The 26,164-nt window shown below is 53.0% G+C and overlaps 1 protein-coding gene across 31 annotated transcripts in view; it reads right to left on the minus strand.

Moving 5' to 3' along the window:
- The window catches only part of OBSCN (obscurin, cytoskeletal calmodulin and titin-interacting RhoGEF), a 320,581-nt gene that overhangs the window by 221,983 nt on the left and 72,434 nt on the right, over positions 1-26,164 (minus strand). For all 31 annotated transcript variants that reach the window (XM_089776829.1, XM_089776823.1, XM_089776814.1 and 28 more), the window contains 11 exons: positions 25,130-25,405; positions 23,649-23,915; positions 21,149-21,418; positions 20,612-20,878; positions 11,042-11,308; positions 10,549-10,661; positions 9,360-9,513; positions 6,712-6,873; positions 5,113-5,217; positions 2,466-2,732; positions 735-1,004 (listed from right to left, as the gene is read on the minus strand). In XM_089776829.1, the coding sequence (XP_089632955.1) occupies positions 735-1,004; positions 2,466-2,732; positions 5,113-5,217; positions 6,712-6,873; positions 9,360-9,513; positions 10,549-10,661; positions 11,042-11,308; positions 20,612-20,878; positions 21,149-21,418; positions 23,649-23,915; positions 25,130-25,405 (2,418 nt within the window). The remainder of the gene's footprint in view (positions 1-734; positions 1,005-2,465; positions 2,733-5,112; positions 5,218-6,711; positions 6,874-9,359; positions 9,514-10,548; positions 10,662-11,041; positions 11,309-20,611; positions 20,879-21,148; positions 21,419-23,648; positions 23,916-25,129; positions 25,406-26,164) is intronic.

Here is a 26,164-nt window from a genome sequence, read left to right on the forward strand (position 1 = left end):
TATTAGCCTATGTGGTTTGGAATGCAACTCCATGTCTGGGGGAACCCTAAATTTAAATTAAATTAAATAAATTTAATTAATTTAATTTAATTTAAATATCTGATTACAAGAAGCTGAGTGTGGAAGACAGGGGTTGCTCACTCTACAGTGACTCTGTTCTGTACAATGCCCTTGAAGTTCTGTAGGAGACAGTGGCCTATGGTACGAATCGTACGGCAGCTTTTATGTTCTTATGGGATCTTACTGTAACTCCTCGTTTTAAATTCATAGATTTTAAGGCTAGAGTTTCCCTTGTGATCATTTAATCTGATCTCCTGGATAACACAGACAATACAATTTCATTTAGTGATCCCTGCGTGAAACCTACTGACTTGTGGATGAACTACACACATCTCAGTTCAAAGACTTTCAGCGATGGAAACTAAACATGAGAAGAGTTGCAAGTTTGACAGAAGTTATTTCTGGGTGAGTGGAAGAAGGGTTTGAAGGAGCTGGAGCCAGGCTCTAATTCAGCGGTTCTCAAACTTTTTGGACTCCGGAGCCCTTTACATGCGTAAAAATTTATGCGGAGCCCCAGCGGTCCACTGATTGTATGTGTTGTACTTATCGATGTTTCCAGTTTGTCAGCCTGGCTGAGCCCCTGGAGATGCCTCGCAGAGCCCTAGGGCTCTGCGGAGCACAGTTTGAGAAACACTGATCTAATTTATTCTCACAATCAAGGTGCATCAATTTACCTCGTACAAGCAGGTTTGCTGTGGATTTTGATTTGCCAATTGCAAACTGAATGGTGCCAGTCATGTCAGAGTTGGTCTTCCACAGAATGAGCCGATGAATGGTGCCCTCTTGCTCTACGGTAACATTTCTGCCAGTCTGTAAGACCTCTCCACCCAGAGTCCATTTGGGGGGTTTCACCGATGGAATGGAGATCTCACATTCAAACCTGGCTTCTGTGGGCTCTGTCACATCCACATCATTTAGCGCCTTTACAATATTAATGGATTGCTCTGGGAGGAGGGTGCAAAGCGAGAAGAGGAACGTGTTAGACCATGCATTTAGGAATCAACTTTTTCATAATAATTATAAAACTTTGTGTACAGAATGCTCAAGAAAGAAACACACATTTGTGAATTAAGCCTCATACAACTCTTGTCAGTTAACTAAATGTTACTGGTTCCTTTTTATATACAGTAATTACTCGTTTAACATGTGCCCACTTAACACATTTTCACAATAGCACAATTTTCTTTTAGGGAATGTTTTTCGAATAACATGACCATCCCTGAAATAACATGAAAAGAATCAAGTGGCGTGGATGTATAAGTTGATGAAAACAGTGGTAATATGCATGAGCGGATGAATACACGTGGTCACAGCACTCCTCTGCTCACTCACATATTTGTCTTTGTGTTTTAACAAGCTGCGGCGACTTGTGTTGCTAGTTATCTTGTGTTGCTAGATATCTAATGTTCACGTTGATGACCCAGCACCAACAAAAAATTGACTTTGCCACCCCCACCTTTTCCATGATTTTTAATGGGAAAATTGACTCCGCATAGCAAGCTTTTGCTTAGCACGAACATTTTCAGAAACACATCTATAGTGTTAAATGAGGAATTACTGTATTGGAAAACGTGACTTTTGAATAGTCAGTGAACCTGTAACAAAGGCCAGAAGAGAATCAAGGTCCCCTGATGTGCCCTCCTATTTCTTAACCATAAGACCCAATCTTTCTGATCTGTTATCAGAATCATAAATCAAAATAGTAGCTTCACAGAATTAAAGACATCAGTGATGGGAAACACGTCAGGCATCTACTCAAAATCCCACAGCAAAAACAAAAATATTCCCTAAGATAGGTTTCTCCACTCTTAGGGGCATGTCTACACTAGAAAATTATTTAGAAATAACTAAATTTGACTTTAACTCCCGATTTTAGAGAACTGAAATAGCATGTCCGCACTACGGGAAAGCCTCGAAATCAGTCCAAGGCAGGCTTCGTTCATGTGGATGCGCTACCTCGACTTACAGCCCCAAGAAGCACTGGGGAGAAATTAGTTCAAATGACTTTAGGGAGGCGTTATTTCAAACTAGTGGCATCAGAGCGTCCACACTAACGTTATTTCAGAATAGCTATTTTGGAATTAGCATTATTCCCCAAGGAATACAGATTTCCAAATAAACAGCCCATTATTTCAAAACAGTGGGTTTGGTAGCGTGGGCGCTCTGCTTATAAATTTGACCAATGGGGGGTTATTTCAAAATAGCGCCCTACTGTAGACTAGGGCTTACTGTAGCTCACATTCCTCCAGCCCCCAAAATCCTAGGGGAAAGCAACACCAATGGGCTGCAGAGATAATTAGCATCTGATAATATTTTTAAAAGTTACAGTGGTAGGTTAAATTCCAAATAATGTCTGGACCTATCCACTCCCCCTCCCATCAGTATGGAAGAAAACGACCCAGTACCTTCAACATAGAAATGAGCACTGCTTGTGTTGTCAATAGCATCACAGGTATACAGGCCCTCATCCTGAAACTCGGCGTCGTTGATGATGAGTTTCCTATAGACATCGTCACTCACCAGCTCATATTTCTGGCTGGGAAGAATCTCAACATTCTCCTTGTACCATTTAACTTTGGCACTAGGGCGGGACACCTGGCATTCCAGGACGCCCCGGTGCTTCTCAATAGCAATCTTATCCCGCAGTGGCTTCACAATTTTTACAGGAAGTTCTGAGGATGAAGAAAATACAAACCATGTGGCTGGACTGTCTGGTGTCGGATGAAGCTCGTTAGTAACACCTCTATTTTCATCAAGAATTATTTGGATGATTAGGGACCCATTGCACCCACCATAGAAAAAGAATGAGAGGAAGGAAGTGTTAATATACCCATTTTACAGATGGAGAATGGAAGTAAAGAGGCTAAATACCTTGCCCCAAGGGTATGCAGGGAGCCTCTGGCAAAGGTGAGAAATTAATCCAGATTTCCTGAGTCCAGGCACAGTGCATTAACTACCAGGCCACCTTTCCTCTATCCTTTAGGGCTTGCCTTTTTCACAAACAAAATTCTCTGTAGAACTGTAGCAGGGGACCTCCTGCCTCTCACCGTACTCAGCACTGCCTCTCACTGTACTCTGCACTTCCCTCGGTAAATCAACCCCACTCTGGACAGCGTGTGTGTTTTCCCCCTCTGCATTTACTTGTCAGTATTTTCAAGGCAGCCCAAGCAGTCCTCCTCCACCAAACAAAAAGAAGCCAACGTACTGTGGCAAAGCTCTGGCCATGCCCCAAAGGTTCTGTGCTTCCTAGCGGTTAGTGTTTGCCTCGCAGGCTCGCCTTGTCCATCCACACAGCCTCCGGCCCTTTACTAAAGGCCAGGGTCACAGCCTACTGAGCTATCCTCAGCATAGGCTAGTCCCTAGTTTGAGGTGAAACCCCTCTATAGGATCAGACTGTAGTGTAGTGAGGAGGGCTGGGGGGAACCCAGGCCCACCTACTAATTCCAGGTTCCAGCCTAGGGACCCGAAGGCAGGGGCAACTGGCAGTGTTTCCGCCATTTCCAGTCTTCCAGCCTTTCCCTGGGTCACTTCCCCAAACGATCCCTCCCAGTACCTTCTCCCTAGTACTGGAGCAATCCTTCCTGCTCCTCCACAGCCCTCTGCCACACTCCCAGTCCTTCCCCCTCTCAGTGCATCTCCTCCCTCTCAGTCCTTGGCCTTCCCTTTACCCTTCCTGAGGGGAAGTCTTTTAAACTGGCCCCAGCAGGCCTTACTTACCTGCAGGTGCCTCCCTGTCTTGATTAGGTGATAGCCATGCCTGGCCAGTTCACTCAGGGAACAGAAAACTATTCACCCAGTTCCCTGTATACTTGCCTTCCACCAGGCTACTATAGCCAACTGCCCTGGGTCTGTCACAGTACATCCACAAAATTAAGAGGAATAGCTTTTCCCTTCCCCTCCTGCTGTGGGGGTGGAGGGCAAGGGGGTGTTGTCCTACTGTTGGTCCAGAGAGTCAGTCTGCAGGCGTTCAGTTTTGGGTTTTCCCTTTCAGGGAGGAGAGGCGAATTTCCCTGCTACCACTAGCTTGCAACCCCTTGTCTCTCCTCCAATTCCTCTCACCAGAAGAAGGGTTTTTAAAGGCCTCAGACAGCCCTTATTCAGACTCAGGTGTTGCTATTAGACCTGAGGTAACCTCTTCTTAGCTCATCGTGAGAAGGGACTTTATCATTCTAGGGTTAACATCCCTTGCCTGTCCCCACCCTCTTGCGGCTGCCCACCCTGACTTTGTCACAAAACTTAAGGGTAAAGCAGCAAGAGACGAGGCTCACAAGGCAGAAATGGGGGAGCCATCTGAACGGAAAAGATTGCCTTTCCCCCAAAATATGAACCCTTTTCATCTTAAAAGGGGAAATCAGAAATGGTCTGTACTGAGAGGGAAACTTGTATGTTACTGAGAAATGGTAAATACCCATTGTGACGTAGTGGGGGTACTTGCTGGGCTGTGGTGACCCCTGCTGTCTGGAGCAAGACCCAGCAGGGAAAACCTCACTATGCAAAGGTAGTGCCAAACTTGTTGAACCAGTGGCCAGACACCCCCCATGGAGAGGAACAAAGGAAGGTGGAATGCTGCCCTGACTGGGGGGCAGGGCTGCAAGGGAATTTAGTTAGTTACTGTGGGAGAGCATGGAGGAGAGCCTAGGAGAAGGGGCTGGAGTTTAGGGGCCCAGTCTCCCCCATCTCAAGGGGGCCTGAGGCATCCTAGCCCAGCTCTGTGACCAGATTACATCTGTGCTGTGCTGTATCCTGGAGAGGCAATAAACTTCCTCTATTCCACCGGCTGGTGCAGTCTGTTTGTGCCATTTCGGGGTGCAGGAGACGGGGAACCCCCAACGCGCCGTCACACCCATCAAGGAGACTGATAACTTTATACAGGGAAACGCAGGCTGGGGGTTGCAGGGGAGGGGTTGGGTTTTTCTTCCCTTTTCATTTCAGTGTAACTAGACTGGGATTTTCAACAGTGCTCGGTGTCAGCTCCACCCTGGTTGCATTGAAGGCAATGGGAGATGGCTAATTTACCAGGTTTAGCAACGCCATCATTACTGTTAGAATTACCTTTCACTCTAAGTTGTGCTCGGGATTCTGCCTTCTCTGCTACAAATTTGATCTCAGCAGCATCCTCCACATGGACACTTTTGTAAACTAATGCATAGGTCCTTCCTGCGAAGAAAAACACACCCGCGGTGAGAAGCTGGTTTCATCATCCGAGGCGACGTGCTGAGGCTATACCGTTAGCTGTAACAGACTGATGGGCACTTTTGACAGTGGTGACTCTGACCCCAAGTCATACTGAGTGCACATTCCTCGACTGATCAGAAAAGGAAAGTTGACTCCCTGTACAAAAGCTGTCCTGGCTCCCCCGTGCGGAATTTCCATTTGGAATATGGCGAGGCGGACAAAGGTCCATTATCACACACTCAGGGCATGTCTACATTAGGAAATTATTTCAAAATATCTAAAGTCAAAATAATAACTCCTGAAAAAACAAAGTCGAGCTAGAGTGTCCTCACTATGGCGGAGCCTCGAAATTAGTCCGAGGCAGGCTCCGTTATTGTAGACGTGCAACCTCAACTAAAAGCCCTAAGAAGCACTGGGGAGTAATTACTTCGAATTATTCTGGGGAGTTATTATTTTGAAATAGCAGCACCGGAGCGTCCACACAACTGCTATTTCAAAATAAGCGTTATTACTCTAGGGCCGTGTCCACACTCAGGGGTTCTTTCGAAAAAAGTAGCCTTTTTTCGAAAGAACTTCCCCTGCATCCAGACTCAAGCCGCGTTCTTTCGAAATTATTTCGAAAGAACGCGGCTTTTCTTTCGATGGCGGTAAACCTCGTTTCACGAGGAAGAACGCCTTCCTTCGAAAGTTCTTCTTTCGAAGGAAGGCGTTCTTCAATGTAAAGAGGCTGTCTTCGAAAGAGAGCATCCAGACTCGCTGGGTGCTCTCTTTCGAAAAAGCGGATTTCCTCTATCGAAAGATCCGCCTGCAGTCTAGACGCGATCTTTCGAAAGAGGCTCTTTTGAAAGATGCTTTCGAAAGAGCCTCTTTCGAAAGAAGCCTGCAGTCTAGACACACCCTAGGAAAGCAGGAGTACAGATTTCGAAATAACGGGCTTGGTTGTGAGGACGCTCTGCTTATAAATTTGACCTAAGGGGAGTTATTTTGCAATAATTTGCTAGTATAGACCAGGGCTCAGATGCCAACCCCCATCCTGCTGTGTGTCAGCTGGACTGAACTGTACTTAGAATTCTTTAATTCAGGGGGTGGCTGGACTCATCTGGAGTCTCTCCAACATGTCCATACAATTTCTCCTTTTTTCCCTCGCCATGGAAAGCCCCCTTGCCCAGCGACAGGCACGCTAGCTTCCAGAATCAATCAATATGGGGTGACTGCTCGTTTCCCCCCCCCCCCCCCGGAACCAAGTGATCTATGCTCACATCCTTCTGCACGGAGGGGTCATGTCATCACTCCACTTGCGGTGGACAATGGTACTAGACCTGCAGGACTTTCTACAAGCTGGAATGTCTTAAGTCGATGGCAGGAGTCAGTTCTCTGGTCTCAAAGCTCGACACTGCCTGTCCCTCCATCCACTTTTCTCTGCCTTCTCATACCCATTGACAATGCACTGTCCCACACCCAGCTCTTACACCCTACCTTCTTGGCGCATCTTAATGTTGTCGCCAGCCCTCAGCTTGCTGTCGTTTTTGAACCACTGGGTTTGGACTTCGTCGTGTGAGATCTCACAGGTGAAAGACGCATTCTCCTTCTCATTCACTTCCACATCTTCCAGCGGTTTAATTATCTTGATGTCTCGGGCTAGGGAATCACAAGGACATGTTTATATTTGGTTCCTCTATAGCAGGGCTGGACAAAATATGGCCTGGGGGCTGGATCTGGCCTGCCAAGCCACCAGATCTGGCCCGCGGACCACCCTGCCAGCACCCTCCGCACGGTTTAAACCGCAGTCTGTGTGGCTCTCTGCTCTGCAGGCGGGGGAGACTTTGTGTGATCTCCCCGCCCCCAGCCCAATCCTCAGCTCCTATTGGTTGGAAACAAACAGCTGAGAGATTGGCTGCGGGGGTTGGGGGCAACACCAGCTTCTTTCCCCTCCCGGAGCTGAGAGCCACATGGAAGGAGCAGCCTGAAGTTTCAAGCAGTTTGGGGTTGCAACAGGCAGGGAGCCCAGCCTGCATTGGGAATGCTGCAGGGCTGCTGGCCAGGAGATACTTAGGTAAGTGCCTCCCAGTCTGCCTCTGGAACCCCTGTCCCTTCTGCACTCCCACTCCCTGCCACAGGTCACCCACCATCCAAACTCTCTGCACCCCTTTCATCCCCGGTCACAACCTCTTTCTTCCCCCAAACTCCCTCTCAGACCTCACACCGTCTCCTGAACCCCAGTCCCTTACCCCGTGTGCCCTCCTGCACCCAACCTCCATCCTAGATCTTGCACCTCCTGCACAGAAAAGCGCGGCGCTTGACCACTTTCCAAAACCTTGGAGTGGCCCCCCGCCAAAAACGATTGCCCACCCCTGCTCTATAGTTTTACAAAGATGATTTACTTTTCTCGTGGTCGTCTTAAAAAACATGGATTGTGTATTAACCCACATTTCCCTCTTTCCTCTGCAAATCCGTCCACAGCTTAACAGGCACATTTTACCCTGGTGTATGCATATGGAATTACCAATGACTGTAAGAGCAGCTGGGCACCTGCTAGGGCAAAACTGTGCATATGTTAAGTGCAATTTGATGCCGCAATAAACTTGGGCCCTGAGGTTGGACTCATACTGGCCTCTGAGAATTCCCCACAGTGTATTATCTTAACGACACTGGAATAGGTGGGTTTCCATCACCCGCCTCAGAACCACAGCAGGAAATTTTACATTCTTCTAAGTAATTTGTCCTAATTAATACTCCAGAGGGAGCCTAATATTCCTCAGCCAGGAAAACTTACTACCCTAAGCGTCAGCCTGTAAGACACCCTCCTTGATGGTAAGGGCTTGGCCAAGCATTTGCTGGGCAAGCTGAAGGGACTTAGCTCATGCCACCGGATGTCGTGACCAGTCGCTTGCTACATACAAAGGCCCTGCTCCGGGCTGTGCTCTGGCTTCCTGGCCCTGCTAGAGCCAGATGATGGGATGATCCTACTCCAGCCAGTATCAATCCCCGCGTCCCCTGCCATGGCTACAGCTGCCATGACAGTGCCTGTGGGCCAAGGGCAGCCAGCGCAGGCAAGAGCAACCCTAAGTGATGCCTGGGGACTGGGCTGACCCCCAGCCAGGCCCAGCAGTGGAGGAGCACACAAACACCACACCAGCTCTGTCTTTGCACCCTCCTCTTTGTGCCTGGCCACAGCCAAGGATCAGCTTGTGTTTAGGGCTGTCACCGGGGCCTGTGGGGGCAAAAGGGGCAGTTGTGCCGGGACCAGGCGATTTAAGAGGGCCCAGGGCTCGTGGCGGCCACCACCACTACCTCCGTGGTGGCTGAAGCCACAGGTCCTTTAAGTCATCGCCAGAGCCCCGGAGATGCCCACCCAACGGCACTGGGGGAGGCTAACCTCAGCCCCACCCCTAAGCTAGGGAAGCGTGAGATTGTATTGTCCCATCTTAGCCTTTATAGCTTAAAGGGGGTCAAATCCTGTGATCCCAATCAGGCCCACTAACGAGAGGCCGGGGGGCAAAGAGGGCAACTGCCCTGAGAATCCAGGGCTCCCGGCTGCTGCTGTCGCTACTGTGGCAGTGCTGAAAAGCTGGCAGGGGAGTCTAATCTTCCAGCTCCACCCCTTCCTCCTGAGGCACCGCCCCTTCCGCGAGCATGGAGCCACCCCCATAGGCCTGAAACTTAGTTGGATCCGCTTCTGATTCTGGCGAACTCCCATGGAATCACGGGTAGAGTCCGCACTGAAGCTAGGAAGTTCTAACCCTTTGACCATTCCTGCCTACCCAGCAGTGCTGTTTTTGGTCTTTCGCCTGTCATTTGTCATAGCGTCTGGGTTATTATAGAATCAATAAACAAAGATTAAAAGAATACGGGAAAGGATACATTGCCAGGAGTCCTGGAAGAAAAAGTTGAGACCTACTCGCAAAAGTCTCTTCCTATGACTGGAAGAGACCTCAGGAGGTTATTGAGTCCGACCCCCTGCTAAAAGCAAGGCCAATACTAGCATATTCAAGAGAAAATTGAACAAGGCAGAATTCTAAGCCGGGGGCAATTTATGAGCAGGCGAGAAGCAGAGAAATCACCCAGGAAGCATCTCCAAATACACCTCCAAAGCAGAGCGCATATCCTCTGCCAACCAAACATACCATGGACTGTGAGTGTAGCTGAACTCTTGTCATCAGCTGCATCACATACGTAGGTTCCCTGGTCGTCATAGTCACACTTGTGAATAATGAGGCTTCTCTTAGTTTCCTGGGAAATAATGGTCACTTTTTTACTTGGCCGGAGTGCAGTTCCATTCTAGAAGGAAAAGACCAAAACAGGATCATCTCTGATTCCCTTGACACAAGTCTGGATTCAGCACAATGATCATACATAAGAACATCAGAACGACCATACTGGGTGAGACCAAAGGTCCATCTAGCCCAGTGTACTGTCTGGTGACAGTGGCCAATGCCAGGTGTCCCCCAAAAGGAATGAACAAAACAGGGAATCAAGTCATCGCTCTCCTCTCTCCCATTGCCAGCTTCTGACAGAGGCTAGAGACACCATTCCTGGCTAATAGCCATTGATGGACTGAACCTCCATGAATTTATCTAGCTCTTTTTTTAACCCTGTTAAAGTCCTGGCCTTCTCAACATCCTCTGGCAAGGAGTTCCACAGGTTGACTGTATGTTGCATGAAGAAATACTCTCTTTTGTTTGTTTTAAACTTGCTACCTATTAATGCTACACACATGCTTATGTCTCACTGACATCAATGGGATTTAAGTACATGTTCGAAGTTAAGCACATGTGTGAAGGCATCATCAAATGGGGATGGACTTACGCATGTGCTCAAAACTTTGAGGAACTGGAACTCAAAAGGGATCTACAGATGCCCGGTAAAGACTACCCAAGAAACCCAAGAAGCCCAAGAGTGCAAATGGACCCCAGGAGTCACGGACGCCAGCCCTAGTTGTAACTGTCTGACAACATGCCTCATGGTTAATTGAGGGTGGAGACTAGACCAACTGTCATCAACAAGCCTTTACACAAAAGCAACAAGAATCTGCAAACTGATGGTGACTCTCAGAAAAATTTAAATTGGGGGCCACCTCCAGGAAAACGCCCTTAGAGATTTGGTAAATAAACCTTCTAGACAGAGAACAGGTAGACTGCGTGGGCTGAGAGACATAAAGAAAATTGGAGAGTTTGGATTCATGGTGGATAAGCAGAGCTGCATAGTGGCAGCCCATATCCATCTCCTCTCCAAGTTAAAGGAACGGCGCCCACTGAATTCGTGGGGAGTTGGATCAGGCCCTAATACAGAAATGAAGATGTTTTCGGGCTGTACCTTAAACCACTTGACCTCCACATTCGGCCTGGAGAGCTCACACTCAAAGGTCACTTTGTCTTTCTCAGGAGCCTTGATGTCTACCAAAGGCTTGCTGATCTTCACAGGCAACTCTGCCAAAAAGAAAATACAGTCAGAGGAGGGTTGAGCTTGATAGGAGCACAAGACTCAGAACATAATCCGTAAATAGAATACGGCTTCAGGGATTACTGTGTCAAGGAAAGGAAAGGAGAGGATTATCTAGCAATCATAGATAATACCCAGTGGGGGTGTGGGAAAGGGTGTATTTATATCCATGTTCTGGACTGTTTCCTTGTGCATCTCAATAGTAAGTACCGAAGTGAGGTGTGAACTGCAGAACGCTGACACACTGAAAACCTCAGTCTTTAACAGCTAATCAAACCCCTGGCCAGATCAATTGGGTCATTGGCAGTCAGCCTCCGGCACGCAGGGACACACCCCAAGTGGAGTTCCAGACTGCAGGGCTAGATACCTGTTACTAGCAGCCTGCCTGAGGAATGGATGCCTTCCGCCTTGAAGGAGAGGAGGCCGGAGTCTTCAACTTTCAGGGATGAAAGTGTCAGTGAATGTTTCTTCCCCAGGGTGCTAATGTAGCACCTCTCCCCTGGCTTCAGTTTCAGGCCGTCCTTCATCCAGCTCCCTTCCACGTCCTCATGAGACAGCTCCAGCTCGAAGGTGACAGCCTCCTTCTCGTGGGCTTCCAGAGGCTGCAGGCCCTTCACCAGCTTGATCTTTCTCACTTAAAAAGAAATGATATTGAATGGTTGGAGGCGTCTGTCCGCCCACCCGCCCGCCCTCTCGGAGCAAAGGTCAGTTCCAACACACGCACACACAAGAGAATAGTGATAGAAATGTAGCCGTGTTAGTCTGGTGTAGCTGAAACAAAATACAGGACTAGGGAGCACTTTATATTTCATATGTGTTCATTTTTTTAATTGTAGCCTTTGGTGTCTATGGTTGTGACTATTTTCTTCCACTGTTTGATCTGAGGAAGTGGGTCTGGCCCACGAAAGCTCATCACCTAATAAACCATCTTGTTAGTCTTTAAAGTGCTACATCGTCCTGTCTTTTGTTTCAGACACACAAGAGAAGTCACTGACACCAGGACCAGATGCCCTAGAGAAGGGAATGTTTGTTATTTATTTGTACGGCAGTAGTGACTGGACGCCTCTGACATGGATCAAGATTTCTCGCCCCCCCCCCCCCCCCCCCCCCGGGTGGGCACTGAACAATCACAGAACAAAGAAACAGCCCGTGTCCTGCAGAGTCTAGTGCACGGGCAGTGGGAGATGGTAGGGCCCCAGCCCCGTCCCTTCTGCCCCAGCCTCCCTGGCCCTGGAGCATGGAGAGGGCGGGTGCTCCAGGGCAGCCACACTCCGCCCCAGGACTCCTCCAGCAGGCAGAGCCATGGGCGGGGTCAGGCTGGCGGTTTGGGAAGGCAGAGCCTTCCCCCGCCTAGCATACCCGCGGCCCATGGTTTAGAGGCCATGTACAAAACGAGAGACAGCAGACAGATGGGGGGCACAAGGAACAAAGAGTCCTTGCTAGTTGGCATTCCAAACAGGAGGAACAAAGGGGTGAAAACAGCAGGGAAAGGAAGGAGTGAAAAGTTCTTCTATAAAAAGCCTCATGCAGAATAGTGCCTGGGATGTCCACTGGCACCAGCCTCGCTTTTGGGGAATTTTTCCTACCCCGAATACATAGCACCAACAGCCTCCTCCATGAAAGGTCGATTTAGTATTTCAAATGGAATCACCCTTCAAAATGGATTAAATTACCAAAAAAAAAATAAAAATTAGGATGCTTAGCTTCAGTAAAACCAGGAAACACTCCTGAGACCTTAAACCTCACAAGGCTGACTTGAGAATAGTCCAGCCTCCGAATGCCTCTTCAGAAGGGATGAACCCACACCACGCAGTTCCGGTCTGGAGATGGATCGTCAAGCATTATTAGGCGCGCCCATCGGTGCTGGGCTCCATGGCTGTGACATGGGGCCTGCTCTTAGGTGTCCCCTCTCTGCTCCAGGGCTCAAACTCTCCTGCCCGTGCCCATCCCTCGAGGGAGGGACTCGTCCGCCTAAGGCTCCAGAGCAGGGATGGGATGGCTCCTCAGTGCTGCTTCAGAAACAAGGCCTAGCTAGTTCTGTGCGCCCACAACCCCTTCCGCCTCAGGAAGAAAGCGAAAGATCCCTCTGGCAATGGATCCTGTGTCTCCACACAGCTCCTCCACACGGAAGGTTTCTGTGTCGCACAGGGGAGAGGCACCACCCACAACAACCGTCTACATCTTACTCCTTCCCCATCCCGTGAAACGCCATTGGTTCCTCTGCCAAGGCATCTCTTCCAGAGCCTGGGAGACAGAGGCAAGATTTGTCCCCAAGGACATCTTTGGCACATGCCCAACGAGAGGAGAACAGACACCACCAGTTGCCTGCCCTGTCAGAACCGGATTCTGAAGTCCCTGCCCTCTCGGGCTGCCATAGGCGTTGACTTCCTATCTAAGTTTATAGCAATCCCCTTCCGCCTCTCTGGCGTCTCCACCTTGGAGCTGAAAGATGCTTCCAAAGAATCTAAGGGGCCTGCTGCAGCGATGACCTTTCGTCCGGTGCAGCAGATACTTTAGCTCCTCAAACCGGGAATGCGCTGAGATGGCTGGGCATGGGCAGGAGGGGACGGGATTAGCAGAAACGCCAACTCAACCAATGGAGCAAGTTCTCAGCAGACACCCTCCAGCCAGGCCCATCAATGGGGTGTGTGAAAAGGGGCCAGTTGCTCCAGGGCCCGGCGATTCAAAGGGGCCGGGGGCTCCCAGCCAATGCTGCTCTGGGCCATTTAAATCACCGCTGGAGCACACACTCAGTGCTGCTCTGAGGGCTGAGGGGGGCACCCAGGGCCCTTTAAATCACTGCTGGAGTGCTGCACTGTGCGCTCTGAGCGGCTCTAGGGGCTGGAGGGGGTGTGGTGCGCTCCGAAGGGCTTTGGGGCCGGAGGGGGTGTGGTGCGCTCCGAGGGGCTCTGGGGCCGGAGGGGGTGCGGTGCGCTCCGAGGGGCTTTGGGGCCGGAGGGGGTGCGGTGCGCTCCGAGGGGCTTTGGGGCCAGAGGGGGTGTGGTGCGCTCCGAGGGGCTTTTGGCCGGAGGGGGTGTGGTGCGCTCCGAGGGGCTTTGGGGCCGGAGGGGGTGTGGTGCGCTCCGAGGGGCTCTGGGGCCGGAGGGGGTGTGGTGCGCTCCGAGGGGCTCTGGGGCCGGAGGGGGTGCGGTGCGCTCCGAGGGGCTCTGGGGCCAGAGGGGGTGTGGTGCGCTCCAAGGGGCTTTGGGGCCGGAGGGGGTGTGGTGCGCTCCGAGGGGCTCTGGGGCCGGAGGGGGTGCGGTGCGCTCCGAGGGGCTCTGGGGCCGGAGGGGGTGCGGTGCACTCCGAGTGGCTCTGGGGCCAGAGGGGGTGCGGTGCGCTCCAAGCGGCTCTGGGGCCAGAGGGGGTGCGGTGCGCTCCGAGGGGCTTTGGGGCCAGAGGGGGTGTGGTGCGCTCCGAGGGGCTCTGGGGCCAGAGGGGGTGCGGTGCGCTCCGAGGGGCTTTGGGGCCAGAGGGGGTGCGGTGCGCTCCGAGGGGCTCTGGGGCCGGAGGGGGTGTGGTGCGCTCCAAGGGGCTCTGGGGCCGGAGGGGGTGTGGTGCGCTCCGAGGGGCTTTGGGGCCAGAGGGGCTGCGGTGCGCTCCGAGGGGCTTTGGGGCCGGAGGGGGTGCGGTGCGCTCCAAGGGGCTCTGGGGCCAGAGGGGGTGCGGTGCGCTCCAAGGGGCTCTGGGGCCAGAGGGGGTGCGGTGCGCTCCGAGCGGCTCTGGGGACCAGAGGGGGTGCAGTGCGCTCCGAGGGGCTTTGGGGCCAGAGGGGGTGTGGTGCGCTCCGAGGGGCTTTGGGGCAGGAGGGGGGTGCAGTGCGCTCCGAGCGGCTCTAGGGGCTAGAGGGGGTGCAGTGCGCTCCGAGGGGCTTTGGGGCCAGAGGGGGTGTGGTGCGCTCCGAGCGGCTCTGGGGACCAGAGGGGGGTGCAGTGCGCTCCGAGCGGCTCTAGGGGCTAGAGGGGGTGTGGTGCGGTCTGACCGTGTCTCAAGGGTCTGTAGGGGGTGTGTCGTGCTTTGAGCAGCTCTGAGGGCTGTCCACCTCTGGCCCCGCCCCTTCTGCCCAAGGCTCCACCCCGTCTTTCCCCATTGCCCGAGGGCCCAGCCTGGCTGTTCTCTCCCCTGTGTTCACCCAGCCAAAAACAGAGTAAATGTCACGTGATGGATGTGAACAATCCCAGCTAACCCAGAAAATCCAAATGAGATGATCACCCTGAGCTAAGCCTTGCAGGCTGGTGTGTTCTGTGCCTTCAGGAAGAGTGGGTCTAAGAGGTCTGTGTCCAGCGGCACAGGGGCGGGGCTCTCCAGTGACATGCTTGGAGCACCCGGGGGTTAGTGAGTGTCTATCCCTACCCTGTACAGAACGAGCGAGGCCCAGAGAGGCCGGGAAGTCAGTGCTTTTGTTGCTAGAGGCGGGTGGTTTCAGAGAACTAAGCCACAGATTCAGACAAGACTTCTTCATGCTAAGGGCCAGTCATAGCTGGATGTCTCCCAATCCCGGATACGCTTGGCAAGCCTCATACTTTAAAACTGGGATCTCCACTAGCTCTCAGGCCGGGCGCCTACCAGATGTTTCACAGCAGCTGCTTTGCTTCTGATCTAGTTGCATTGGCAACCTCTGACAGCTGGATCTGAACAAAGCCCAAATCTCCACAGGACTGGACTTCGCCCAGCTTTATACTGAAACCGCTGAAATCCACACACGTCAGAGGTTTTCACCGCAAAGCCATAAACTGGCCTGGGTCTGTTCAAAACAAACAGAAGGAAGTTTTTCTTCACTCAAGGCACAGTCAACCTCTGGAACTCCTTGGCAGAGGATGTGGTGGAGATCAGGACTTTCACACAGTTCAAAAAAGAGCTAGACAGATTCATGGAGGTTAGGTCCATCAATGGCTATTAGTCAGGAATGGTGTCCCTAGCCTCTGTTTTTCTGGAGGTGAGTGACAGGGGAGGATCACATGAGGATTACCTGTTGTGTTCCCTCCCTCTGGGGCTTCTGGCATTGGCCACTATCGGCAGACAGGATACCGGGCTGGACAGACCATTGGTCTGTCCCAATCTGGCCATTCTTATGTTCTAAAACTCACCCCCAAGGTTTTCAGTCTTTCCACAGAGATCGTCTGAGCAGTGATTATTAACAAAATTCAAAGCCAGGTAAGTGTCATGAGGCTTCTGGTCCTGTTAAGCAGATTTCTGAACTCTTTGGATACCATGGATCTCCTCTATGCACACTAGAGACAGACATGAGCCAGGACATCATCTCCAAACTGACCACAACTTGGAAGTTGAAATGCAGCTCTGGCTCTCCACTGAAGAGCTCAGCCTCTTTAACCCTCTCTCCGTCTGTTAGATATTCAAAGGGTGCCTTCATATTATTTATATAGCACCCAAATTGTGACTGGCGCTTCACAGACAAAACTGGACAGATCCTTGCTTTGAAGCACATGCTACCTAAGGGCACGTCTGCGCAGCAGGGCAAAACTCGACTTAAGCTACGCAACTTCAGCTACATCAATTGCCTAGCTGAAGCCAAAATAGCATAATTTGGCTTTTGGCACAGCCTACACAGCAGGAAGTCAAAGGGAAGAACATTCAACTTCGACTTCCCTTACTCCATGAAATGAAGGCTACAGGAGTCGGAGTAAGAAGTCCTCCAGCTCGACATTATTTCGAAATAACGGCTGGCTGCATAGACACGCTCTTGGTTATTTCGGAATAACATCATACTCTAAATGAAGAGGTGACATTACAACGAAGACAAATGGCATATGGGGAAGAAGGTTGAGTTACAGAAGTTACAGAGGAAAGGGAAGATCGTTAGTTTACCTGAATACTTGCACCCTTGAGGGTAGGGGATTTATTATTTTCATGTCAATTGCATTTCAAGAGCTGTTTGTGGGGAGATACTGCCAGGAAGGGAGGCGAGACATGGAAGAGGAAGGGTTGTATCGGAGGAAATGCAGGGGGCAAAAGACAGAGTGGAAAGGGGTGAGGAAATAGGAGGGGAGAAGGGTATAATGGTGAAGGGGAGTCAAGCCAATAGACAGGGGACTTTGGCCGTTGGAGACAACAGAAGGAGGCAGGTGTGACGTAGTGGGGGTACCTGGCTGGTTTCTATGCTGCTGGCTCTGGGGGAACCCCCACTGGCTGCCGTGGGTACCACGACCCAGCAAAACAGGATGAGTCACTATGCAAACCAGTGGCCAGACACCCCCCATGGAGAGGAACAAAGGAAGGTGGATGCTGCCTTGGCTGGGGGGCAGGGCTGGAAGTTAGGGAGTTGGTTGCTGGCTGTCGGAGGGCATGGAGGAGAGCCTAGGAGAAGGGGCTGGAGTTTAGGGGCCCAGTCTCCCCCATCTCAAGGGGGCCTGAGGCATCCTAGCCCAGTTCCTGTGACCAGACTACATCTGTGCTGCGCTGAGCTGGAGGAGCAATAAACCACCCTCAATTCCACTGGCTGGTGCAGTCTGTTTGTGCCATTTCGGGGTGCAGGAGACGGGGAACCCCCAACGCGCCGTCACACTGGTGTCAGGGGTGGGATGCACTGCACCCCGTGGATGGAGCTTCCAGCGGCAAGCGACAAGCCGCAGTAGAAGCAAGAGCCCTGGAGCCAGGCGTGCTGGAGACAGAGCGAAGCGGTTCCTGGGAATCGTGGGGCGCTGCAGCACTAGACTGGTGAGTCTGCACCGAGGGGCCCAGCGGGCAGATGGCCTACGCCCGACTCTTGAAGGCAGAGCTGGTGGGGCTGTGCAGAGAGAGGGGCTTGCCTGTGCAGAAAGCAACCAAGGCCCAGCTGATTGCCCAGCTGGAAGATAATGACCAGCCACAGGGCCAGGATCTTGTCCCCAGGGGAAGCAGCCAGACCCCCCCTGAGAGTGTGTCAGGCTCAGAGAGGGGGAGGAGTGCTGGAACCCAACGGAGAGATGAGACAGCGTCTCCCGGGAGGCCTGCAAGTAGCCCATCTAGGGCAGGGGCCAGCCCAGCGGAGCTGCGGCGCCTGGAGATCCAGCTGCGGATCAGGGAATTGGAAGTAGAGGACCGAGAGAAGGACCGCCAGGACCGAGAGAGGGACCGCCAGGACCGAGAGAGGGAGCGCCAAGATCGAGAGAGGCAGCGGCAGCATGAGCTGGCCATGGCAGAGCGGAGAACCGGCGGGGCACCGGCTGCGCCAAGTGCGGATGGGCCCCAGGGTCCCAGGACTGCCAGACGCTTGGAGAGGCTCGTGGTGGCCCAACTGAAGGACATGGGTGACATAGACGGGTTCCTCAGTGCCTTTGAGAGGGCCTGTGGACTGCAACGGGTCCCCCCAGCTGACTGGCTGCAGGAGCTCATCCCCGCACTGAACCAGGAGGCGGCCGGAGTGCTCAGTCAGCTGGAGGACCTACAGCCAGGGGATTACAACCGAGTCAAGGAGGCCCTGCTGCACAAGTTCGGGCTGACCCCCGAGATGTACAGGAAGAAGTTCCGGGGGGTACAGAAAGGGCCACTGGAGACCTATGTGGATCTGGCCTCCCGCCTGGCGCAATACTGCCGCAAGTGGGTGTCTGGAGCCGGAGCCCAGACCGCAGAGGAGCTGCTCAAGCTGGTCATGATGGAGCAGTTCTATGAAGCGTGCCCACCCAAACTGAGGCTGTGGCTCAAGGACCGGAGACCAGAGAACCCCCAGGAGGCCGGGAGACTGGCGGATGAGTTCACGGAGAGCCGGTCCGGGTGTGAACGGGAGTCCCGGAGAGAAAGGGAACCGCGCAGAGACCGGATCTCGGCTGAGCGACGGAGGGAGTCAACTACGGGGCAAGACCAAGGAACAGGTCGTCTGCGCCCCAGAGAACCAGCCAGGGCCTGGACAGAGACAGCCCAAAGCCTAACTTGCCATCGCTGCGGGCAAAAAGGCCACAAGAGGGCTCAGTGCACCAGGTCCCAGGACCGGGGACTTTCCAGGGTTAACTGGCTGGGGCGGGAGGAAGGGCAGGCTGCCCCAGAGGCAGGGGCTGGCAGGCAAACCTCAGCTCAGAGAGAGGGGAAGGATGCTCAGTGCACCTCCCCTGGGAGGTCTGATTCTCAGGAGGCGGATTTCTCCGTGTACCGGGTGGGGGCAGGACGGCCCCTGCGGAGCGAGTGCCTCATACCCCTGGAGGTGGATGGTAGGAAGATGACGGGCTTCTGGGACACGGGAGCGGAGGTGACTCTGGCCCGATCCGACATAGTGGCCCCGGAGCGGATACTACCCCACACCCAGCCGACCCTGAAGGGCATAGACGGGTCCCCGTTTAAGGTGCCTGTAGCCCGGGTGCATCTGAAATGGGGGGCGAAGGAAGGCCTCAAGGAAGTGGGGGTGCACCCGCACTTGCCCACCGAGGTGCTGATGGGGAATGACCTAGAGGAGTGGCCCCATGAATCCCAGCGGGCTCTAGTCACTACCGGGAGCCAGAGCCAGCGGGGGGCTGACAACCTGGGTCCAGGGAAGGACTCCTGGCAGCGTCCTCAGGGTCCCATCCCAGTGGACACGGGGTCCAGCCAGGCTGGGACTCCGGACCTAGGCAGAGGTGGGGGACAGGTCCCGATCCCTGCCTCAGCAGCTGAATTCCAGGCTGAGGTGCAGGCAGACCCCTCCTTGCAGAGGCTGAGGGACCAGGCTGGCCTCCATGCAGCTCAGCCCCGGGGGAGAGGTGGCCAGGAGAGATTCCTGCGGGGGCGTGGGCTCCTGTTCCGTGAGTGGCTCCCCCCCAGGAAGGTGAGGGCATTGGGGGTCCAGTGGCAGCTGGTCGTCCCCCGAAAGTATCGCCTCAAGCTGCTGTATTTGGCCCACGATGTCCCCGTTGGGGGCCACCGGGGGATCCGGAGCACCCGGCTGAAGCTGCTCCAGCACTTCTATTGGCCGGGAATCTTTACAGCCGTGCAGCGGTACTGCCGGTCCTGTGACTCCTGCCAGAGGGGCGGGAAGGCCCAAGACAGGAGGAAAGCGGCTTGGGGGTCTCTACCCCAGATAGACCCTCTGGGCTTGCTGAGAGAGCTATGGGAGGGGAAGTCCTCCCTGAATGGAGCATCGGGGGTGGAAGCCGCCCTGGCTGTCCAGAGAAGGCTCGCTGGGCTCATGGCCCCGGCCCGAGAGACCCTGGCCAGAGATCAAGGCCAGCGGAAGGGTGGGTGTGACCCCCGAGGACAGGCCTGTGCCAGTCGCCCTGGAGCGGGGCGGCGAGTGGACAGAGGGAAGCCAATTCATGTGGGGCCTCGCCACGGCCGGCCCGAGTCAAGGGGAGCACCCATGTCCCCGGGGCGGGTTCCCACGCAGAGGACCCGAACTTCCCTAGGTCACGAGCGGAGTGACCCTGCTCAGTTCGCTCTCGGAGGGGGGAGAACTGTGACGTAGTGGGGGTACCTGGCTGGTTTCTATGCTGCTGGCTCTGGGGGAACCCCCACTGGCTGCCGTGGGTACCACGACCCAGCAAAACAGGATGAGTCACTATGCAAACCAGTGGCCAGACACCCCCCATGGAGAGGAACAAAGGAAGGTGGATGCTGCCTTGGCTGGGGGGCAGGGCTGGAAGTTAGGGAGTTGGTTGCTGGCTGTCGGAGGGCATGGAGGAGAGCCTAGGAGAAGGGGCTGGAGTTTAGGGGCCCAGTCTCCCCCATCTCAAGGGGGCCTGAGGCATCCTAGCCCAGTTCCTGTGACCAGACTACATCTGTGCTGCGCTGAGCTGGAGGAGCAATAAACCACCCTCAATTCCACTGGCTGGTGCAGTCTGTTTGTGCCATTTCGGGGTGCAGGAGACGGGGAACCCCCAACGCGCCGTCACAGCAGGAAGAACAAACTGCCAATCAGCCACTACGGCCGCTCCAGCGCTCATGTCCTCCCGCACAGCCATCCGACTGGCAGCACACCCAGAGGACAGGCCTGCCCTCCCAAAGCCATTCGCGGCAGCGCTCGACACCCGCTTACTTTCCACGTTCAGCTTGGCCTGGGTCTTGTCCTCGAGCGTCTCGCAGCAATAGAAGCCCCGGTCTGCCAAGGTGACGTCCTTAATCGTCAAGCTGTGTTTTGTCCCCTCCGCCTTGATCTCCACTTTGCCACCGGGCTGCAGCACAATGCTGTTTCTCATCCATTTCACCTCCATGGAAGGCTTGCTCAGCTCCACCTCTAGGGTGACCGTGTCCCTCTCCTCAACCGTTCTGGGCTCCAGTTTCTTCGTGAAAGTCACCGGCGCCTCTGGCACATGAGAGGAGACAAGAGTAAAAGTGAAGTGACTCCAGAAAGCTGGCTATAAAGTTTAAACCAGGGGCTCCCAGGGAAATCAAAGCTGGGGAAAAACCATGTGCGCAGAAGCAGCATTGCCAGTCCTGGAGCGTCCTGGGCGTTATTCTAAGATATGGACCCCATGTGTTTTTCATCCCCATTGCCAGAGCCAGAAAGTCAATAAAAGAAACCTACAAACAACACATCCTACAGTGTGAGTTGAGCCAGTCAAAGGGATCTTACCGCGGACCGTGAGGGTGGCTTTGCTTTCCACACCCTCTGCGTTGGCCGAGATTTCTGCTGCGTCCTCCTGGGTCAGGTCAGTGATGGTGAGGCTGTGGTTGGTGGCCTTCTGGGAGATCACGTATTTCTGGCTGGCTTCGAGTTGGACGCCGTTCCTGTGCCAGGTCACCACAGCGTCGTTGGGGGAGACGGTGCATTTGAATGTAGCCTCCTTCCCTTCTTCGGACACCACGCTGCGAAGGCTGGTAAGGAACTTCACCACTCTAGGAGCTGGCAGAGGAGGGGACATTATAGCACGGACATGACAATACCCAACCTGCAAGCACCACCAGAGAGCAGATCGGTCAAGAGCAGGAGTGGCCAGTCTGTGGCTCCAGAGCCACATACGGCTCTTCAGAAGTTAATATGCGGCTCCTTGCACAGGTACCAAATCCAGGGATGGAGCTAGAGGTGCCAACGTTCCACTTGGCTGGAGAGTGCTCACTGTTCAACCCCCAGCTTTGCCCTACGTGCTGTCCCCTTCCACCCTGTCCCCTAGCATTCTGCCACTTCCTACCTTCTCCACTGAGCCGGTCACACCCATGCTTCCCCCTCCAGTGTCTCCCACTGAGAGAGCTGGTCACAGTGGGCAGGAGGAAAAGGAGAAGGCAGCACTGACCCGGTGGGGCTGCCCATAGGTGGGATGTACTGGGAGTGGTGGTGGGGAGCCGATCAGGGCTGTTGACATAGTCACGTTACATCTTGCTATGGAGGGAAGGGCTAGCTCAGTGGTTTGAGCATTAGCCTGCTAAACCCAGGGTTGTGAGTTCAATCCTTGTGGAGGCAGAGGCCATTTGGGGCAAAAATTTGTCAGGGATGGTACTTGGTCCTGCTGTGGAGGCAGGGGACTGGACTCAATGATCTTTCAAGGTCCATTCTAGGAGATAGGCAATCTTTATTTATTTACTGTCCAATTTTTATACATGGAGGTGCCACTCTAGGATTGGAGCAAGCATGGAAGGGAAAATCCTGGATCTACCTTTAGGATCCTTAATCCCAGCCTCACTATCAGGGCCAACACGGCCATGACCTATCACAGCCAACACCCTGAGTTTGTCTCAAAGTCACAACAACATTCCTTGCCAAAAGAACCTTCACTGTTTTTGCAGGAAGGTAGCAGAGTCACCCGTCAGTAACTATGAAATTGGTTGAAAAGGAACATCCACATGAAGAATCTGAACATCCTTTTAAACTGCCAGAGTTCTGGTTAGATCCTAGGAGGAGACTTTTTAAGGATCACAAATAATTTGGACTTTAAAGCGGACATGGGAATGGAACAAACTGTGGCTTCGCATCTACTCATGTGAAGGTTGTCAGTAGCAACTGAGCCTGGGACCGATGTTCCTTCTAATCTTTTCCAGCCATGTGCAGCTTTTTCCATCCAGGTGCAGAATAAAATAGTATGTGCACCAAGGCATGTGTGAACGTGCACCACTAGGAGAAACAAAACCCCCAGCTGCAGGTGCTCTGCTAATCATCTGGGCAACATTTGAATCTCTCCTGAGCAGCCACATAAGCGCATGGCTTACAGGAAACACTGCCCGGGACCTTCACCGCCAAAATCAAAGGGCTCCACTGTGGGAAATAAAATTGCAACTTGATTAATGCTGCATAAGCAGCAAGTTATATCTCTGTGGCAGCCTCCAGCAGGGGGCAATATAATCAACCCATACTAAACCCATATAATACTCCTACTGCTACAGGCTGAACCTCTCTACTCCAGAACTCTCTCGTCTGGCAACATCTGTGGCCCGGTTTCATGTTAATTAGCTGGATGTCCGCTTATCCTGAGTGTGGCCAAGTTTCCTGCGGTCCCATAAAGTTTGTTTACAGACATCAGTCTTGGCTCTCAGTGTTCTGTGCTGTGATTTAGCTCTAACTTACCCCTAACCAGCGGTTAGGGCAGGGCGAGCGGGGCGGCTGCCCCGGACCCTGCGCTTCCCGAGGCCCCGCGCATGCGCCTTGGCACCACGGTGCATGCGCTGTGTCAAAGGGGGGGCCCCGCGAAATTTTGCTGCCCAGGGCCCCGCAGCGCTGCCCTGAGCCCCGCGGCACTCTCATCCGCCCCTGCCCCTAACTGTCTTCTAAGAGCTCAGCAAGCAGTGGAAGTGTTGGCAATGCTGCTAGACAATATTAACCTTACGTGGTTTGGCAAATTCTCTGGTTCAGCACCAATCAGGTGCCGGACTAGAGAAGTTCAACCTGTAGTTAAATGTATAGATCTTTCCTAGGGATCAGTATATGTTGCATTTCTTTTTCAGAATGGCAATCACGTTCTCAGTGCATTAAATGCAAGATGCGAGTTCTTATTTCCCCAGCTATAAGACATATTTCTGCATGTAAGCAATGTCCTCTGCCCTTTTAACACAGGCAGGATGCTTTTAATGCAGCCCATGAACAATGGAATGGAAGGAGAAGACAGTGGGGTGTCATATATCATGTCATGACTCTGGCCAGGTACCTTTGGGGGTGACCTGAACGCTGCTCTTGTCATCCCGGGATTCACAGGTATACTCTCCCTCATCTTCTGCCCGGAGCCCCATTATGGTCAGGACCCGCTTGGCTCCATCCTCACGAATCTGGAATCGCTTGCTGGGCTTGACTTCAACCCCGTTCTTGTACCACCGCACATCGCCCTTCACCTGGCTCAGCTCACAGCTCAGAGAGATGGTCCCTCCAATCTCGGCACCGACAGCTTCTAGTTTCTTTGCAAACCTCACCGGGATTTCTGAGATTCCGTGGAAAGGAAACAAAGAGCCCCGAGCAGATCAGAAAATTGTTTTTCCTACTCTTTTTTATTTCACTAGGCGGGATTTTTGAGCAGAGGAAGGTGGGAAATTCAAGACACTGTCAACAATAGATACGGCATTGCAAATTGTGACTCCGTGATAATAATCACAACTTTTCATCTACTGACCTCAAAACATGTCATGAAAGTGGGTAAAACATAAAGGCTACGACTAGACGACACTTCTCTGTCAACAGAGAGATGTAGAGTAGGCACGTCGAAATTGCTAATGAAGCAGGGATTTAAATATCCTGTGCTTCATTAGCATAAACATGGCCGCCACTTTTTTTTCCGAAACGGAGCTTTTTAAAAAAAACGGCAGTCTAGACGTAGATCTGTCGAAAAAGGGGTTTTGCTGGCCCGATTAGCAGCTGAAGTGCTCTGTGTGACTGGTTGGTGCCTTATAGGGAGGACCTCAAGCCTGGGCAGTATGTAGCCCTGGTTTTGAGCAATTTGCCCTGAACGAACACTCTCAGCGGTGCCCAGACCAACCCGGTATATTACATTTGGCACATCCCAGGGTTCCCTTCCGTGATCGCTTAATGACAGTGGCCAGACTGAGGGGTTGCTCATGAGTGGATCTTAGTGTAAGTCAAGCACAGAGAGACAAAGTGACTTGCCCACTCCATTGTGCTTTAGCATCAGAGGTTAAAGTAACAAGGGGAGCAGACGCTGTCCTCCTCTCCCCGGCGTGGGCAGCCAGCCCTCTCTCCTCAGCTCCCCAGCTACAAATCATTACCACAACTCTGCCCCGTGAGGTAGATGGGAGAATCCATTTGTTCCTGGCCCGGCACTACCCCACCACTAGATTGTCATCTTCTACAGTCTGCCCTGAATAAAGGAACGCATCCAGCAGCCCAGCCCTGGGGACACAACAGGGGCCAAACTGTGGCTGAGAGCCAAGTTCCTGTCCCTGCTTGCTCCGTGGAGAATTTAAGCTAAGCCCGTCTCCTGCTACAATTTATGTCTACCCCGTGCTGGCCAGAAGGGTGGGGCATGCGATCATCCCCTTCCTCCCCACACGAGCAGGCGGTACGGGCCACACAGTAGCAGCTGTGAGACAAAGACGAGGGGAGGATGATTTTCAAGTTCATCCCCTTGGCCTCCAGCCCCAAGGAAGAGCCATTTGACGTTGCTGGGAATTTCTCTCTCACCTTTCACCTGCACGTGGAACTCCTGCCTGTCGCTTGTTGTCTTGCAGGCGTACACAGCACTGTCTTTGGCCTCCGCCAGCTTCACCGTCAGCGTCCTCGCGGCCCCGTCGCCCTGGATCTCATACTTCTTGCTCCCCGTGAGCTCAGCTCCATCCTTGAACCACTTGACTACGGCGGTTGCGGGCACTACTGAAGTGGTCAGTGTGATGTTCTCGTGCTCCTGCACAATGATCGGTTCTTTCTGGGCCATTTTCGCTTGGAATTTGGCCTCGGGTTCTAGAGACGCAATCAAAATGAACAAGCAGGTTGGATTCCAGCTCCCGAGGGCGGCGGTTCTCAACCCCGTTTTTGCTTCACGGCTCATAAAATGACCCCAACACGAGCCAGCCTAACCCAGGGATGTGGCTGAATGTTTGAAGGATTGGTTGCTCCTTCAAAGAGGCAATTGGTTATAGAATCAAAGACAATGAAACACACACACACACACACACACCTGGAGCCGCTATGATTCTTGTTTCACCGTGTATGAAAACTTCTCTGTTCCCATGGGGCTAATCCCACAATTCTATGGACTTGCTACACCCTACTACCTTCCCTGATCTCTTTTCTCATTCTCTCATGGCCTCCTCTCCAATTCCCAGAATGCATTGCAGCCCTTTAGCACATCCTGAAACTCCATTTGACAAGCACTGTTCTTCCAAGCCTCCATTCTCCTCTTTAAAACCCTCCCACGTCTGTCTTGCTTTCCGCCCCGGAGGCGTTGGAACTCTGGGAGCTTCTGCACCCACGAGCTTGAGGTGGTTTCTGTGCTGTGCGGGGTTTAGTTTGGCTCAATGGCTCTTAGCACCCACATTACACAAATTGTTCCAGCCTCCCTGTTCAGCCCATTCTCTCTGTGGAATGATTTGAGGCCGTGTCTCAAAGTCAGACTGAGCCATCTAGCAGTGTGCCATACAACACAAAGATTATCAGCCAAATTCTGCCATCGGCTACACCACACTGAGGAAGTGAATAGGGCAAATTAATCTGTGGTCT

The sequence above is a fragment of the Pelodiscus sinensis genome, chromosome 2 (genome assembly GCF_052426305.1).
Source record: "Pelodiscus sinensis isolate ZL-2025 chromosome 2, ASM5242630v1, whole genome shotgun sequence".
Lineage (NCBI taxonomy): Eukaryota > Metazoa > Chordata > Testudines > Trionychidae > Pelodiscus > Pelodiscus sinensis.